At 43.1% G+C, this 16,189-nt stretch overlaps 1 protein-coding gene across 12 annotated transcripts in view; it reads left to right on the top strand.

The window, feature by feature from the left end:
* The first annotated feature begins 751 nt into the window (after positions 1 to 751).
* Positions 752 to 16,189, top strand: part of RBMS3 (RNA binding motif single stranded interacting protein 3) — a 1,228,141-nt gene continuing 1,212,703 nt past the window's right edge. For 8 of the 12 annotated variants that reach the window (XM_088798292.1, XM_088798297.1, XM_088798294.1 and 5 more), the window contains exons 1-2: positions 1,081 to 1,243; positions 2,138 to 2,376. In XM_088798292.1, coding sequence (XP_088654418.1) covers positions 1,081 to 1,243; positions 2,138 to 2,376 — 402 coding nt within the window. Of the gene's footprint in view, positions 874 to 1,080; positions 1,244 to 1,413; positions 1,597 to 1,849; positions 1,983 to 2,137; positions 2,377 to 16,189 lie in introns of those variants that run through there. The other 4 variants (XM_088798298.1, XM_019745285.3, XM_074312722.2 and 1 more) reach the window with 4 other exon arrangements.

The following is a 16,189-nucleotide window of genomic DNA, read 5'->3' as shown; positions in this document are numbered from 1 at the left end:
CTATGCACCAAGGCACTCGGCTAAGTCCTTTACACAGATAATCTAATTTACCATTATAAAAATACTATAAGAATTGATTTATTACAATGTACTGGGATGAAATAGAGAGTAAGTAACTTTTTTAAAGGCACACAGCTCTGTATTTTCTTGGCTTGTACATTACTACATAAGGGGTCATACTGTTACTTAAAAAGTATAGTGAATCTCAGACTAAAGCAAGCTCATTTTATTTTTAACAAGTTCCCAATTTAGAAAATGAGCTTACAATATACTTTTTAAAAGAAATTTTGGAAAAACAGAATGAGTAATTCCGTCCCCAAACTTTCTTTCCAAAAGCACGCTCACACTGCATCCAGATTGGCTGTCTACACTGATTAAATTAAAGTGGCAATTAATTTCTGTCACACGACAGGCAGTCAGATTACGAGATTGCATTGAAGGATGAGACCTAATGATGTGTTCTTGTGTGACTGCATCTACTGGGGCAGTGGGTCTCGATATGTAAAAGTTGTCTTTAAGTTAATGCAAAACAGTCACGAGATGAACAATGCAATTTTCTAGTTTTCATTAGGCAAATGTTATCCGTGATACATTATATCTTAGGGAAAAAAGCCACCCTCTGCTAAGAAATGCATGAATAGTTCATTTATCTCCTGATCCATTTGGGGGCATTATGGAACTCAAAGCCTAGAACAATGGGCTTTATTTAATATTAAACAGGTTCTTCATAACCCGTTATTTCTCTCCGTAGCTGCTGGTAGATCCCTCTTGGATGTGCAGAGTTGCAGTAACAGTTCCCGTGAAGTTGTAAGCTACTCCCCAGGACCAAGTGGCGTTAAATTTAGAAGTCATCCTCTAATCGCCTGACTGTCGGTGAGCCCCGATTTCAGAATTTCCAAGTCTATCCTTGCCATCACTATCTATCTATATTTATAGACGCGGCTCACAGCCTGGGCTGGGGTCACCTCCGGAACCTCCTGGAGACCTGCCCTGCCGAGGACGCCCTTCCAGCACAGGAGAGCTCGCCACTTGGGAGCGGCGGCGCCCAGCTGGCGCCCACCCCGGGGTACATTGCAGTAAATGCCTGGCAGCGACTTCTCGCTTCTCCCTCCGCCTCCCCCATCGACCCTCCACTGCCAACCTTTACGCCAAACTCGGGCGCGCTGCGAGACTCGCGTCCACGCCATCCACGCGGGGCCCCACCCCTTCCCGGTTCTAGCCCGCGATCCGGCCGGAGGCGAGGGTAGGTCGATTTCCTGCCGGGAATTTGCCGCTGGCTTCTTCTCTTTACTCCACTTCTCTAGTGCCTGGCTGTGTGGCGCGCAGTCGCCGGCGGCGGAGCAGAGCGAGGAGCGGGAGCTCAGCTCCACACACGCACTTACCGGAGGGGCTGACCCCGGAGACACGCTCGGCCGCGGGAGGGAGGAAAGGAGACCCGGGCCAGAGTGGAGGTGGGGGTCGCCTGCGGTTGGGGGTGGGCGCACCAGCCACCAGCCCTCCGTATGCTCCTCTCCTTTCAGTCCTCGCCGCCACCACCTTGCACAGGTCGGAAAACCCTCCTTTCCTCGGCTCCTCTGCGTCGGGGAGAGGGCAGAGGTGAGGGGTCGGCGCTTGTTCCGCGGGCGGGGATGGGAGATTTCACTTACACCTGGTATTTCCTATTGCTGTCAGTTTCGCCTGGCAAATCCCGGCGATCTGTTTTGTTCTTCTTGTAACTTTGTTCAGAAGGTTGGAGGGGAGGGGAAACGCCGACGGGCCCCAGGAGAGACTGGAAAGCGACGAGGATCGGGAGGCCGGGCTGGAGAGCAAGTCCCCGGTCGGCCCCGGGGCTGGGCGCGCGGCTGGGAGGCGTCGCCGCCGTTGCCGCCGCCGGGATGCTCTCTGCTTAGCGGGACCGCCTGAAGGCCACCGCTCCAAGGACACGCGGCCACCCGCTCCTCGCGCTCCCCGGCCCAGACGCCTCCAGAGCCCGAGCCCAGCAGGCGAGCGGAGCTGCGGGGAGCGCGGGCGAAGGGTGGCAGGAGGGAGGGCGCGCGGGAGGCGGCCCCTGCTCGGCGAGCCATGCTTGCCACGGGCAGCTGAGGAGCCGCCGGGCGCCGCTGCCAAGTCTCCGCTCCGCTTTTGTCTTGCCCTCCAGTGAATGGGAAGATGGAGATGGATGTTGAGGGAGTTTCTCCGCGCCCGGAGCCCATCCCCCGCTCCCAGGGGGCTGGCGGAGCCTGCCAGGCGCCGTCACAGCCGCCCCAGCCCCAGCCCCAGCCGCAGCAGCAGCAGCAGCAGCAGCTGGCTCAGGATGAACTGCCCGGCGAGTGTGCAGGAGCTGAGGACAGCGACGACCCTGAGGCGAGACCCAACGGCGAGAAAGGAGAGAGCAAGGTAGGTCCACAGTGTTGGCGCTGTGACACCTTTTGAACAAAACCAAGGAGCTTTAGTAGTGGCTGTCACTTTAACCCCTCCGCTTCCCCCACCCCCTTCCCTCATTTGTGTGGTGGTGGGGGTTGCAGAGTGGGGAGGGCGTGAGATTTAAGGGAATCGATGGGCGATAGTGACTTTCTGAACTGGAAGGCGTGTACTGAAGTCTGTCCGGGTTTCGGTCTTCAGCGGTCTGTGCAGAGAAAAGTCTTCCGGTAGGTGCGGTGTGGTGCCAGGGTAAAGCCCACACCTCGGGAGAGCAGTACTGAGAGACCTTTGCTTGCCGGCGCGGTATAACCAAGGCGTATTTGGATGATCTAGGTCAGGGGGAAACATATGTCTTCAGGAGCTGCCAAGTGGCTTCTGAGACTCCTTGGAGGGAGGTGACAGCAACCTAAAGATGACAACAATGGTCGCAAAGTTTGGCTTCTTTGGAGAATGGAGATCACAGCTTAACCCAGCTCTAAGCTGCTGGTCCTGCTCTTCACCTGGCACCTTCCTACCTAGGAGGCCAGGGACCCAGTGCCTGGCAGCAGCTGAGCCCTGTAAATCTTTGCAGCCCTGCTGTGTCATTGTAGACCAGGGGATAGCTACTACTTAGTGTGGAGAGAGGAGTTCTTCAGGTAATTGGATTCCAGTAAGAAATGGCTCAAATGCCCTTCTCCGGTGCTGAGGTTTCTTCAGTTGAGGTAATTGTAAAGTAGAAGAAATGGCATAGAAAATAATGCCTTTGGTAATATTATTAGAGTGTATGTATGACAGCTTTGTGTCTGAGTACTGTCTTGCTCCATGCACACTTAGACCTCAGTTTTGCGGAAGCTAGTGTTGTTTAGTTGGATGTGTGTAAAGTGTACACATGTATTTGTTAATACATTTTGAAACTGGGTGTTCATGTTGGGGAAAAGTTGGTTCAAGAAATCAGGCTATTGGAAGCAAAGAAAGGTCAGTCAATATACTTTCGCCCTTCTCTCACTTAAGAAAGTATATAAGAAAGTAGTCACTTCTGGCTAGAAAGCAATTGCATGTCACGAAGTGCTCCTCCTAGGAGATTGCCTTGGTTTCTGTTGGACCTTTCCAAAGGTGCTAGTGAATTAAACAAATTATCTGAAACATATTGGGATAACATTGAGTGTTGCTGTTCTGTATTTGGAGACAGGCTCACTTAACAAGTTGGTATCTCTGAATGTTCAAAATCGTTTCTGCATTTTGGAACTGAGCTAAGGATTAAGATTGTTGTTTATCTACCAAAATCAATATTGTAATTTAAATGGCAGTGTACTAGGAAACCAGAATTTGAACACACTAGACTGGACTCGGGTGCCTTACAAATGCATACAAGATTTACATTGTAAAAATGATGATGAATTTTAATATTGTAATATCCTCAGCTTTCCAGTCATTCTTGATTTCATGAATATTTAATTCTGTCATGACTGCATATATTTACTACTTTAAGTGACTCTCTGTGCTTAGTTTTATGAAATAACCATAACTGAGCAGCATATTACCTAATTGAACTTTAAGTCTCTTTTGCAAAATAGGTGTGGGGAATAATTAAAATATACAGCCAGTGCTGCCATTTCCATATCGTTGGTTCATATGTCCTGAGCATGAGAAATCCCTGCCATCAGCAAAAATCTGTGCTTATTTGTTTCCCTTGGATGCACCATACAGACTGTCTAGTGTTCTACCGGTTGTGAGGAATGAGGAAGGCAGTGCACTACAAATATTACAGCAGGTGAAGAGAGGACTGAAAGCTGGTTGATTACAGTTCGTTAATTAGCATGTGCAGATAATTGAGTATTCCACTGATGTGATTTGCTTTAGTTTGTCTGCAATTTCTTGAGGTGGAAACAAAATAGTACTTTTTTTCCCTCCAGGTGTTTGCCTTAAAAAATGATACTGCATCCTTCTCTTAACCCAGAAATCAGCTGTGTTAACCCTTTGCTTGTCTCTGGTATGCTCCTACTGGTTCTTCAGAATCTGAGGATGGTTGCTGGGTTGGACTTGAATAACTCTTCTTGTCTTTGGTGGACACTAAGGCAAATTATAAATTGGTTTTCCTGAGCAAATCCTGATTTGATTAGGGGGAAGGGCTTTGGTGTCTAACCAAATTGTTCTACTAAAATATGAATGGAAGACAAACTGGGATAAAGTGGAATATGATTTTGCCAAGTTGTTTGGGGTGAGGTGGGGAGATTATCATGGTAGGATTTAAACAGTAATGTACAAATGTGATGTATTGGACTATTACATTTTGTTCTCACTCATAAGAGTAATAAAATATGAATTTCGAATAATGTATTATTTATCTTAACTCTTCCCCCAAGCAAGGGTACTGTAAATAGGATGTCAATGGATATTAAGCCCCTAACCCCCCCCCCCCATAAGTGTTGGGGGAGTAATGGCATTATTATTATTATTTTTTTCAGATTCGGTTTGGAGTCATGATTTATTTTCTCATGAATTTACCCTGGTTGTCTTGTTGGAAAAGAAATCAGAGCTTAGTGCCCAATCAACTTGTCTCTTAAATTGCAGATTCACGGTCATATGTCTTCAGAAAGTCTCCAAAATAGGAAGAAAGGTTAGAAAACTGGATCAGTGAAGGGATTTTTTATGCCAGAGTTTCTTGACGTGACTGGCACTCTCTGTTCCTAGAATAACAATGCCCGACTCCTCTCTAGCAAATACTCTTCAGAGAAATGTTAAAGCAGCTATATGCTATATATGCTTTGAGTTCACGAATGGGAGAAGGCCTTAAATTGACCATTTATTCTTCCTCTGTGCTTTAAGGCACAGAACAGCTGTCTACTCTCCTTGCAGTGACATCCAAAGATACTGTGGTAACCCCTTTTGGGGACCTAGTGAGATATTTCCTCGCCCATTATCTCAAGAACGTCTTCCTCATATCTGAAAAGAGATTCTCTACACTGGCCAATGGACAAAACTCTTTTCTTCTAGTCTTACAGATGAAGGTTAAATGGTCCCTGCCCTTGAATAAGAGCTCTGCATATCCTCGAAAGTGTTCTGGACCTTGGCTTGGATCATCCTGAAAACTTTCTCGCAGAGTTTTCTGTAGGCCTTAAATAGCCCATCCTTTTGGTGCCTTGGAAAACCCTTCTGAAAGGCTTTGCTTATGCTAAATAACTCTTAGGTGCAGTTCTGAAATTTTGTCTGGAAAAGTTGAGAAAAAGTTCTTTCTCTTGAGGATCAGCACCCCAGTATCTTACTCCATCTGTTAACAAGTTACTGGTACAAATGCGTGAATTCTTCCCCTGATCCCAGATGAGTGGTATCAGTGATTCTTTCTTGTCTGCTTTAGCTTCGTCTCATTCACATATTCTCCCTTTTTCTTCCTCTCCCTCTGCCTTCCCCCTCCCTCGTGAAGTTCTTATGTGTATTGAGTTTGTATTTATGGCCCACATGTGAAGTATCATGATCAAAGTCTTTTTTGTTCAGCTCTCATTCAAGCCTTGGTTTGTAAGATTTGTTATCTTGAGGTTTTGGACTAGAGAAGCTCTGCGCTGTTGCTACCGATGGTGTTTCATCGACGAATATGACTCCCGATTCTCACCTCAACTGTATTCTATCCGTGATGCTGTCCGAAACCGTCAGTCTTACAGAGGATGCTGTGGGGAATCTCTTACCCAGCCTGTCCAGGACGTTTTCTAAAGCCTTTTATTGTGAAATAACTTTAGATTTATAGAAGAGTTGCAAAGCTAAGACAGAGCTTCCCCTGATGTGTGTACATGCCAACGACGACATTACTATTGGTACAGTGCTGTTAGCTGAACTTGTCCTGTCAATTTTCATTGAGGGAATATGTTCCATATTGATGTTTTCCATTCTATCCTTTGAGGATTTAAGACTTTCTTTACACCTGAAGGGCTCTATAAGAGGGTATTTAAGAGACAAATTTAACTTCAGGTTAACTCTCCCCCCCTTTTTTTTTCTGGTAGGTAGACACAGCTTGTGAAATGCAAAAGTTGAGGTCCCTGGAGCTCTCTGTCACACTGCAGTGAGCCCTGCGAGAGTTACATCTTTGGCAAAGCTCTCGAGAGCTGTTAACTTATGGGGAGTGATAGTCTTTTTTATTTTGTCCTGAAAAACATTCCTGCTCCAGGTAAGGTAGGGTTTGTCAGTATGCAGAGGACAGCAAAGTCTCAAGTGGCAAGTAGAGGAGAAAAGGCTATTGATAACATCAAGACAGTTCACTTTGATGCCTACCCCCTTGGGTGTTTGTTCCTGGCGTGAAAAATAACAGAAGCCCTTTTGTTTTTGCGTTGTGTTAGCCAGGATAACTCTTACTTCCAGCACAGAAGTAGAAACTTGCCCACAGTAGGTAGGATACCATTGGCGATTAAGAGTGAAATCGGAAAGACCTGTATTTGATCTTGGCTCTTTCACTAGCTGTTAACCTCAGATAAGGGCCTCACCTTTCTAAACCTCAGTCCTTTCTTTCTAAACATCATTCTTTTCTTCTGTAAAATAGGAATAATTCTAGTGACTACCACTTATGGTTATTGTGTGGCTTGAATGAAATAAAGCACATAAAGGTCTTGATTCAGTGCTTCATCGGTGCCAACTGCTGAGTAATTGTTAATAGTAAGAATTGTAATTATTATTATTACGATTGTGGTCCAGGGTTCTGAAAAGGAGAATGAGTTGGGGCTCCAGATTCACCTACAATTTTCAGTTTCCCTGAGGGTTGTGGGGTTGCAAAAGATAAAAGTGCACTGCTCGACCATCCAACCAGCTTGGTGCTCAATGACCCAGTTTTGTCCTGCTGGCCTCGAGATGTTCCCAAGTCTTTTCCTGGTGGGCAGGAAGTTAGGAAAGAGTTATCCTTTATGCTGACTTGTCAATAGACTGCTCCTCTTTCATCAGGAAAGCCAACGAGGACCAGGATGGAAGGTCCCTACATCACATATGTGTCCTGCTTTCACACATTACGTTTATGGCCTCTCAAGAGGACTAGGTGGGAACTTATAAGGCTTAAAAAAAAAAAAAAAATGTTGTATCCATTAGGGCTCTTTGGTTGCAAGCAACAGAAACTGACTTTAATTTGGGCAAAAATGGTATTTTATTGTAAGGTGATCACAGAATCAAAGAGAAAATGATAAAACTGGTTTTTGGGAAATACTGAAGCCAGAGAATCTCAGAAGACCTAAGTAGTAGAAAGTGATGAATGGGTTCTCAAGGGCACTGACATGGAAGAATGAATGCCACCGTTTTTTTTTTTTGTTTGTTTGTTTTGTTTTTGTTTTTGCCTTTATGTCACTCTGCTGAAGAGCCAGAGTCCATGGAAAGGATATCTAATTGGCCTTGCTTGGATCAGATATCTGCTTCTTGGTCAGGGAATGGTGGCTAAGCAAACACGTGCACACGCACACACACAAAAAAACAATAAGTGTGTCTGTGTATATATATATATATGAATAAAATAGCCTTTCTTGAGAAAATAGGTAGCAGCCTTCACTCAACACCTCCCCCAAACCCCACATCTCTGTCTGTCATGTACATCCCATCTCATCCCATCTTTTTCCATTGGCTTTATTATTCTTATTTCTCTGTAGACCTCTGTGTACTTTACACACTTGGGTCTGGGAACTGCTGTGGACAACCTTGTATCGAGTTTGAGATTGGGTGGAGGCATTTTTACGAGATTATCTTCCTTTTCTCATGAACTCAGCCTTGGCAGAGTTGAAATCAGTTGTAAGAAAAATCAATTTTCTTAGACTAGGCTGTTGTCTTCACTTGTAATTTTTTTTTTTTTTTAAAGCGTTCTTGAGTTCAGCCAGAAATTAACTGGGAGCAGCAGAGGGAGTAGAGACTCTGCTAGTATAGTCTTCATAAATGACCACTTCAAACATTTTTAAAGGTAGAGTGTTGATCTGTCTAGCAGTCATTAGATGTAGCCAAGTGCAATAATGCTGTGGGACACGTAAAGACACTGGCCAATGAGTGACTCCCCTTTACTTGGTTTGCTCCCCCAATAACCAAAGGCACAGGTCATATCCCATTCACAACGAGTGGCTGGGTCTGCCCTGTCCATCTTTCTCAAGCTTCTACCTCCATCTCTTTCTCAGTGTTGCATCCCCCTTCCCAGGTTCGACTCCCTATAGTTTACAATCTATTTCCTTTATAAAGTAAGATTTCTTGGCATATAATTACAGAAGTAAATTTCACCCTTTTTAAATATACAGTTCAATGAGTGCTGACAAAGGTCTATACCTGTATACCCCCCACCTCAAATAGGATATAGACCATTTCCCTCATCTCCATAGAGTTCCTTTGGGTCCCTATGCCTATAATACCCTCACTCCATCCCAGCCTGTTCCAAAATTTCGCATAAATGGAGTCAAATAGTGTATAATCTTTTGCATCTGACTTCTTTTGCTTAACACAGTATATTTGATACTAACTCATTTTGGTGTATCAGTAGTTCCTTTTTCTAACTGGGTAGTATCTTATCTCATTATTTGGATGTACCACATGTTGTTTATTCATTTATTTCTTGATGGACAATTATGTTTTTTACAGGTTTTTGGCCTTTTTATTTTAAGATTTTTATTAAAATATAGCTAACATGCAATATGGTATTAGTTTCAGGTGTATGCCATAGTTATTCAACATCTATATACCTAAAGAAGTGATCACCATGATAAGTCCAGCGACCATCTTACACTGTACCAGGCTATCACAGTATTATTGACCATATTCCCTGTGCCGTATAGTACATTCCCATGACTTATTTGTTTTACACCTGGAAATGTGAACATCTTATTTATCTTCACCTTCTCCCCCATTTTAAACTTTTCAATTACAGTTGACATTCAATGTTATTTTATATTAATTTCAGATACATAGTATAGTGGTTAGACATTTATATAATTTAAGAAATGATCACCTTGACTAGTTTAGTACCCACCTGGCACTATACATAGTTATTACCATATTATTGACTATATTCCCTATGCTTTACTTTACATCCCCATGACTATTTTGTAACTACCAGTTTGTACTTCCTAATCCCTTCATATTTTTCACCCTGGCCCCCAACCCCCTTCCATCTGTGACCCCAAGAAATCTAGTACCCATCTGACACCATGCATAGTTATTACAATATTATTGACTATATTCCTTATGCTATAACCTACATCCCCATGATTACTGTGTAACAACCAATTTGTACTTCTTAAGACCTTCCCCTTTTTCATTCACCCCCAAACCCCTTCCCATTTGGCAACCATCAGTATGTTCTCTGTATCTATGAGTTTGTTTTTGTTTTGTTTATTTCATTTTTTAGATTCCACATATAAGCAAAATCACATTGCATCTGTCTTTCTCTAACACTCCAGATCCATCCATGCCCATGCAGAAGGCCAAAGCCATTCTCTTCCATGGCGGAGCAATATTCCATTGTACATATATATATGTACCACCTCCTCTTTATCCATTCTTCCATCTACAGATACCCAGGCTGCTTCCACATCTTGGCCATTGTAAACAATGCTGCAATGAATGTGTGGATGCACATGTCCCCTTGAAATAGCGTTTGGGTTTCTTCAGATAAATACTGGATTACTGGGTCCTTCCTTGTCTCTTGTTATAGCCTTTGTTCTAAAGTCTATTTTATGTGGTATAAGTATTGCTGCCCCAGCTTTTTTTGGTTGTTTGTTTTGTCTCTATTTTCATGAAATACATTTTTCCACCCCTTTACTTTCTGTCTGTGTGTATATTTCAATCTGAAGTGAGTCTCTTATAGGCACCATATGTTTCCTTATCCATTCAGTCCTCCTATGTCTTTTGAGTGTTTAATCCATTTACATTGAAAGTAATTATTGATAGATATGTAGCTATTGCCATTTTATTATACGTAACTTTGATCTGTTTTTTCTTCCCTCTTAAAGAAGTACTGCTAACATTCCTTGGTTTGGTGATGATGAACTCCTTTAGCTTGTTCTTGTCTGGGAAACTCTTTATCCTTCGGTTTTAAATGATAGCTTTGCTGGGTAGAGTAATCTTGGTTGTAGGCCCTAGCTTTTCATTACATTGAATATTTCCTGACAATCCCTTCTGGCCTGCAAAGTTTCTGTTAAGAAATCAACTGACAATCTTATGGGAGCTTCTTTATAAGTTACTGGTTGCCTTTCTCTGGCTGCTTTTAGGATTCGCTCTGTCTTTAACCTTTGCTATTCTAATTATAATGTGTCTAGTTGTGGGCCTGTTTGGGTTTATCTTGTTTGGGACTCTCTGCACTTCCTGGACTTGTATGTCTATTTCCTTTGCCAGGTTAGAAAAGTCTCCAGTCATTATTTCTCCAAATAGGTTCTCAATACCTTGCTTTCTATCTTATCCTTCTGGTACCCTTATGATGCGAATGTTGTTACGCTTGATGTCTTCCCAGAGTTCTCTTAAAACTGTTCTCATTTTAATTTTTTTTTCTTTTTGCTGTTCTGATTGGGTATTTCTATTACCTTGTGTTCCAAATCGCTGATTTGATCCTCTGCTTCATCTAGTCTGCTGGTGATTCCTTCTAGTGCTTTCTTCATTTCAATTACTATATTCTTCATTTCTGACTGGTTCTTTTTTTTATGGTTTCTATGTCCTTTTTTATGATTATATCTCTTTGTTGAAGTTCTCATTAAGTTCCTTGAACATCCTTATAACCAGTGTTTTGAACTCTGTATCTGGTAAGTTGTTTGCCTACATTTCATTTAGTGCTTCTTCTGGAGTTTTCTCCTGTTTATTCATTTGGGATATATTTCTTTGTTCCCTCATTTTGGCTACCTCTCTTTTTGTTTCTATGTATTAGGTAGACCTGCTATGTCTCCCAGCCTTGGCCAGGTAGCCTTATATACTAGGTGCCCTGGCACAGTCTCTCTGGTCACTTGCTCTGGGTGCTCCAAGAGTGTCCCTTGTGTGGTTTGTGTGTGCCCTCCTGTTATAGTTGAGTCTTGATTGCTATTGGCACCTCAGTTGGTGGGGCTGACCCTCATGATGATTGGCTGTGAAGTTTGGCCATATCCACAGCTTACAGGCTGCTATGCAGGGGGCTTAGTGCACTGAGTGGGATTCACCCCAGCAGGCTCTGGTGCCTGTTGAGACTGTCCTTTGTGTGTGCTGCTTGTGGGGCTAACTGGGTGGTGCTCTGCTGTTATCTGAAGTCAACCTCCATGTATATTGGTTCTGAGGCCTCTTGCCAGGGCCTCTGGTACAGGCCCAGGTCAGCCACTGCCTGTGACTGCCCAGGGACTACCCGGTAGGAGCTACAAAGCAATCCATAGTTGTTTGCTGCCTGTGCTAACCCTGAGGTCATGTGGAAGAGGCCACGCAGGAACTGAGGATGGCTGTCATCAGTACCTGGCCTGGGGTAGCTCCATAAAAACCCAGGGCACCCCATGGCCTGCTGCCACCTGCTAGTTCCTTTAAGGTTCAGTCCCTGATAAAGCCTCATGTGGTACATGAGTTGGATGAGGCTAGGTCTCAGGGAGTCACTAGAGTGGGAAGAATTGTGGTTACCAGGTTAATGTAGACTCTGGTTTCATGCCAGTGCTGAGCTTGGAGTAACTCAGCAAAAGTCTCAGAACACATTGAGGTCAGCCGCTACCTGGGTCCTGTGGACAAAGATAGGTTTTCAAGAAAGAGTGTACTGGGGTGGGGTGGGGTGGGGAAGCTGGTTGCTGTCAGAGAAATTGCCTCTGGTGTGTTGGGCTAGATGAGTGGGGTGGTGGGGTGGGGTCTCAGGGAGTCAGGAGGGTAGATCAGAGGAGTTCACCAGGCCAATCAAATTCAGATTTGGCTGTGTGCGGGTGGGCTCAACAAAGGAAAGGTGGCAACTCCCTGCTGGCTGCATGAGAGAAGAACCCCATACAGGGAAAATGGTGACTGTCCTCCAGCCCTTGCTCTGAAGCCACATACCTAAATCTGACCCCTGTATGCCTCCGACACCCTCTGAGTTACTCTCTCCTCTCTGAAACCCAAGGTGAGTGCCTGGGAGTGAGAAAATCTGTGTGCAGGCTGTTTAAGAGGATGTCTGGGTTTCCTGTAGCCTTTTGTCCCACTCAGATGGTTGGAATCCCCATTGTTTTTCACAGCCAGATATTGTGTGGATTTCTCTTCCCAGTACTCTGAGCTGGGGAGGCGAGTGTGGGACTGGCGTCTCGCCGCTTCTCAGGGGGGAACCTCCATGACCGAGATATCTCTCCTGGTTCCCAACCACCACATAGAAATTTGGGGCCAGGCTGTTTTACTTCTCCCCCCTTCTACCAGTCTCCACTGGGCTTCTTTATAGCCTTAGTTATAAAACTTCTGTTCAGCCAGACTTCATATGGTTCTCCAGGTTGATTGTTCTATAATTTAGTTGTAATTTTAATGTGTTCACAGAAGGAAGCAGGCACAGTGTTTATCTACTCCACAATCTTGGCTCTCTCAGATTTTGACTTTTATGAATACAACTCCTATAATTTTTTTTTTTTTTTTTTTTTGTAGACATACATTTTTTTTTTTTTTTCTCTTGGGTGTATTTCTAGGAATGGGACTGCTGGGTTGTATGGTAAGTTTAACTTTATGAGAAGCTGCCAATCTATTTTCAAAAGTAGCTGTTCAAAACGTTCTGATCCATCATGTATTCCCACCATCAATACATGAGAATACCAGGAGCTCCACATCATTGTCAACACTTGGTATTGTCAATGTTTTTAATTTTAGTCATTCTAGGAGGTGTATAATTATATCTCATTGTGGCTTTACTTTGTATTTCTCTATTAACTCATGATGTTGAACACCTTTTCATGTGCCTGTTTGCCATCTGTATGTTTCTTTGATGAAATGTCTGTTCACATCTTTTGCCCATTTTTTAAAAAAATGTGTTGTTTGAATTGTTATGATACCATCTAGTATTTTCTAGAATATAAGTTTAGGTTTCAGAAACCCTGGTGGGCGTTTGAGGAGATTACAAAGCAAGGTCGCATTTTGAGTTTCCTTTCTTTGGGATTGTTGGTGAACTAACATGATTGGGCATTTATCATGTGCCAGACATGGAGCAAGGTAGATTCAGATTGGGTGATCTCATTTTATGCTTTTCAGTAATCCTTTGAAATAGCTATTATTAGCCCTGAGGTCACATAGCTAGTATATGGCAGAGGAAGGATTTAAATTTAAGTCTGCCCTACTCTTACCCTTTCCACCTCATCAGGTGCAATTCAGGCCTGTTCTCCACAACTTACTGGTTAGTGTCCCAGCCCGAACTGCTTGCATTGCTCTGGGTGTTTTTAAAGTAGCCCTCAGGTGAAATAACACTGCTGGCATTGACATACAAATCAGGACATTGAGCTTACGGCAAAAGAGTGATCCCAGTTTTATTTCAGTCCTGAAAAATTCCTATCCATTTCATAAAGTAGAAAAGGGAAAATTCTCCAGAGAAATGGAAGGTTTGAGGTGTTCGTTTGCATGTCAATACCCAAGGATGTCCATCTCTCAGCTAAATTGCAGTGCTATAGTTACGCAGAAGGCTAGTGTAGGATTAACCCACTGGAATCAGATCTTGCTTCGAACCCCAGTTTTGTTCTTACAGGCTGTGAGGATCTTGGGCAAACCATGTGAACACCTGGTTTGGAGTCTCTTGTCAGTAAATATGGTGGGTGGATAAGGCCCCATTACCACAGCCGAGCATTTTAAAAAAAACTTTTATTTTTCCATGACCCATCTAGTTGTTTCATTCTAGTTGTAGAGGGCGCAGCTCACAGTGGCCCATGTGGGGATCGAATTGGCAACCTTTTTGTTAAGAGCACACTGTAACCAACTGAGCTAACCAGCCACCCCCACTGCTGAGCATTTTAAGGATTGAATAACCAGTAGGGTGACCAACTCATTCTATTCCAGGAAACCCTGGGTCCCAGGTAAACTGGGACAGTTGGTCATCCTAATTACAAAATACATGTAAAGTATCTGAACCATTACAGACTATCAGGATATAAGAGCTGTCACTGTTGAAAGTGCTTTGGAGTGTTGAATCCATGAGTCTGAAAATGACTCATCACATTTCAGAACTAATGAGGCTCTCTGAATGATTCCACGTTCTCCAAATTTACTTAAAAAATAGTTCAAAGTAAGGCTCTGGATTTGAATTGTACAAATAACATTTCTTTCCTGAATAAGTGACTGTAGAACTTTCCAAGGCAGTTCTCCAAGGCCTTCAACCATGAAGGGTGTTTTAGACTGCTACCATGCTTCCCTGAAAATACGACCGGGTCTTATATTAATTTTTGCTCCAAAAGATGCATTTGGGCTTATATTTGGGGAATATCATCCTGAAACATCGTGCTAGGCTTATTTTCCAGTTAGATCTTATTTTCACAGAAACATGGTAACTGAGAAAGTCTTCGTGGCTGGAAAAGGGGAGGCATTTTGGGGCAATGCTTTCACTTGCAGGACAAAAATGACCTCAATACATGTTTTCTAAAAATTTCATGGTTGGTAGGATCACTAAGGATCAGACTCAATATTACCCATGGGGCCCTCAATTGGGAAGATAACAGGACTTGGGTGGTGTGACTTTGAGTCGTGGCTCTGCCCCTTCCAAGAACTGGAATCTTGGACAAGACACATTTTCTTTGAGCATCAGAGTTGTCAACTGTGAAATGGAGATAATATCTTTACCTTTCTAAGAATTGGCTCGACGGAAAACTCAAATTCAGTATTACATGAGCAAAGACTTTTGTAAATTCATACACAAGTCTGAAAATGTGTGTGTGTGTGTGTGTAAATGAGGTTTCCCTCATGGTTTTTTTTTTTTTTTTTTTTTTTTTTGATCCTTTTAAAGAAAGTGAGCAAGAAAGTATCTCATGAGAGTTAAAGGTGCTGGGAGTTGGGGTACATGGGACCATGTGGTCATTCCTAGGAAGGATGCCCTCAGATGTTATCAGGTGTCTGGGAGGTCCAAAGGGATGGATTTGGGTGCAGTACTCCTCTGCTCCTCTTGGGACATCAATAACTGATGCTGACAACTTGCTGACAACTTGCTTTCTAGTCCCTCTGCCTTGCTTGGTCTTTGGATGACAGTGTTACTGATATATATATATATATATATATATATATATATATATATATATATATATATATATATATATATATATATATATATTTTTTAAAGTGTGTGGAGCTCACCCTGCCTTACCCAGAGCCTTTGGCCAATTCATTTTTTTACAGCTGTAATGCTCTTCCTCCCCTACCCTTCACTTCCTTCTCACCCAGTTAATTCCTACTCAGCCTTCAAAATTCAATTCAACACCTCAAGGAAACTTTCCCTTACTTGAACCTTTCCCTGCTTATCCTGTAAGTTAGGTCTCTGTTGATATGGTAATTGTGTAATTAATTAACTGTTTAGTGTAGGCCCTGAGGATAGAGACAGGGCTGTCTTTCCACAGCTATTTTTTTTCCAACCCTAACATAGTACATTACATGTAGTAGACCTTCAAATATATTTTTGAGGGATAAGGTTGGTTATGAATACTCAATTGACAATCTTTTTTTTTTTTTTTTAATTTATTCATTTCATTTACAGTTGATATCAATTGACAATCTGTTACCTACTACCTACTTTCTGGCCCAGGATGGTCCATGACCTTATGCAGCTCTCAGTCTAATGGGAGAGACAGATACTAAACAAGTATACAGCTTAATAGATACAACATATAAATAAACAACTAAATGAATACTGTGACACCAGAAGCCCCTTGGTCGTCTGGCTGTAGTCATATCGTTAGAACCCCTG

The sequence above is a fragment of the Rhinolophus sinicus genome, chromosome 5 (assembly GCF_057876585.1).
Source record: "Rhinolophus sinicus isolate RSI-liver-muscle chromosome 5, RSI-T2T, whole genome shotgun sequence".
Lineage (NCBI taxonomy): Eukaryota > Metazoa > Chordata > Mammalia > Chiroptera > Rhinolophidae > Rhinolophus > Rhinolophus sinicus.
This window is presented reverse-complemented; position numbering and strand designations above follow the sequence as displayed.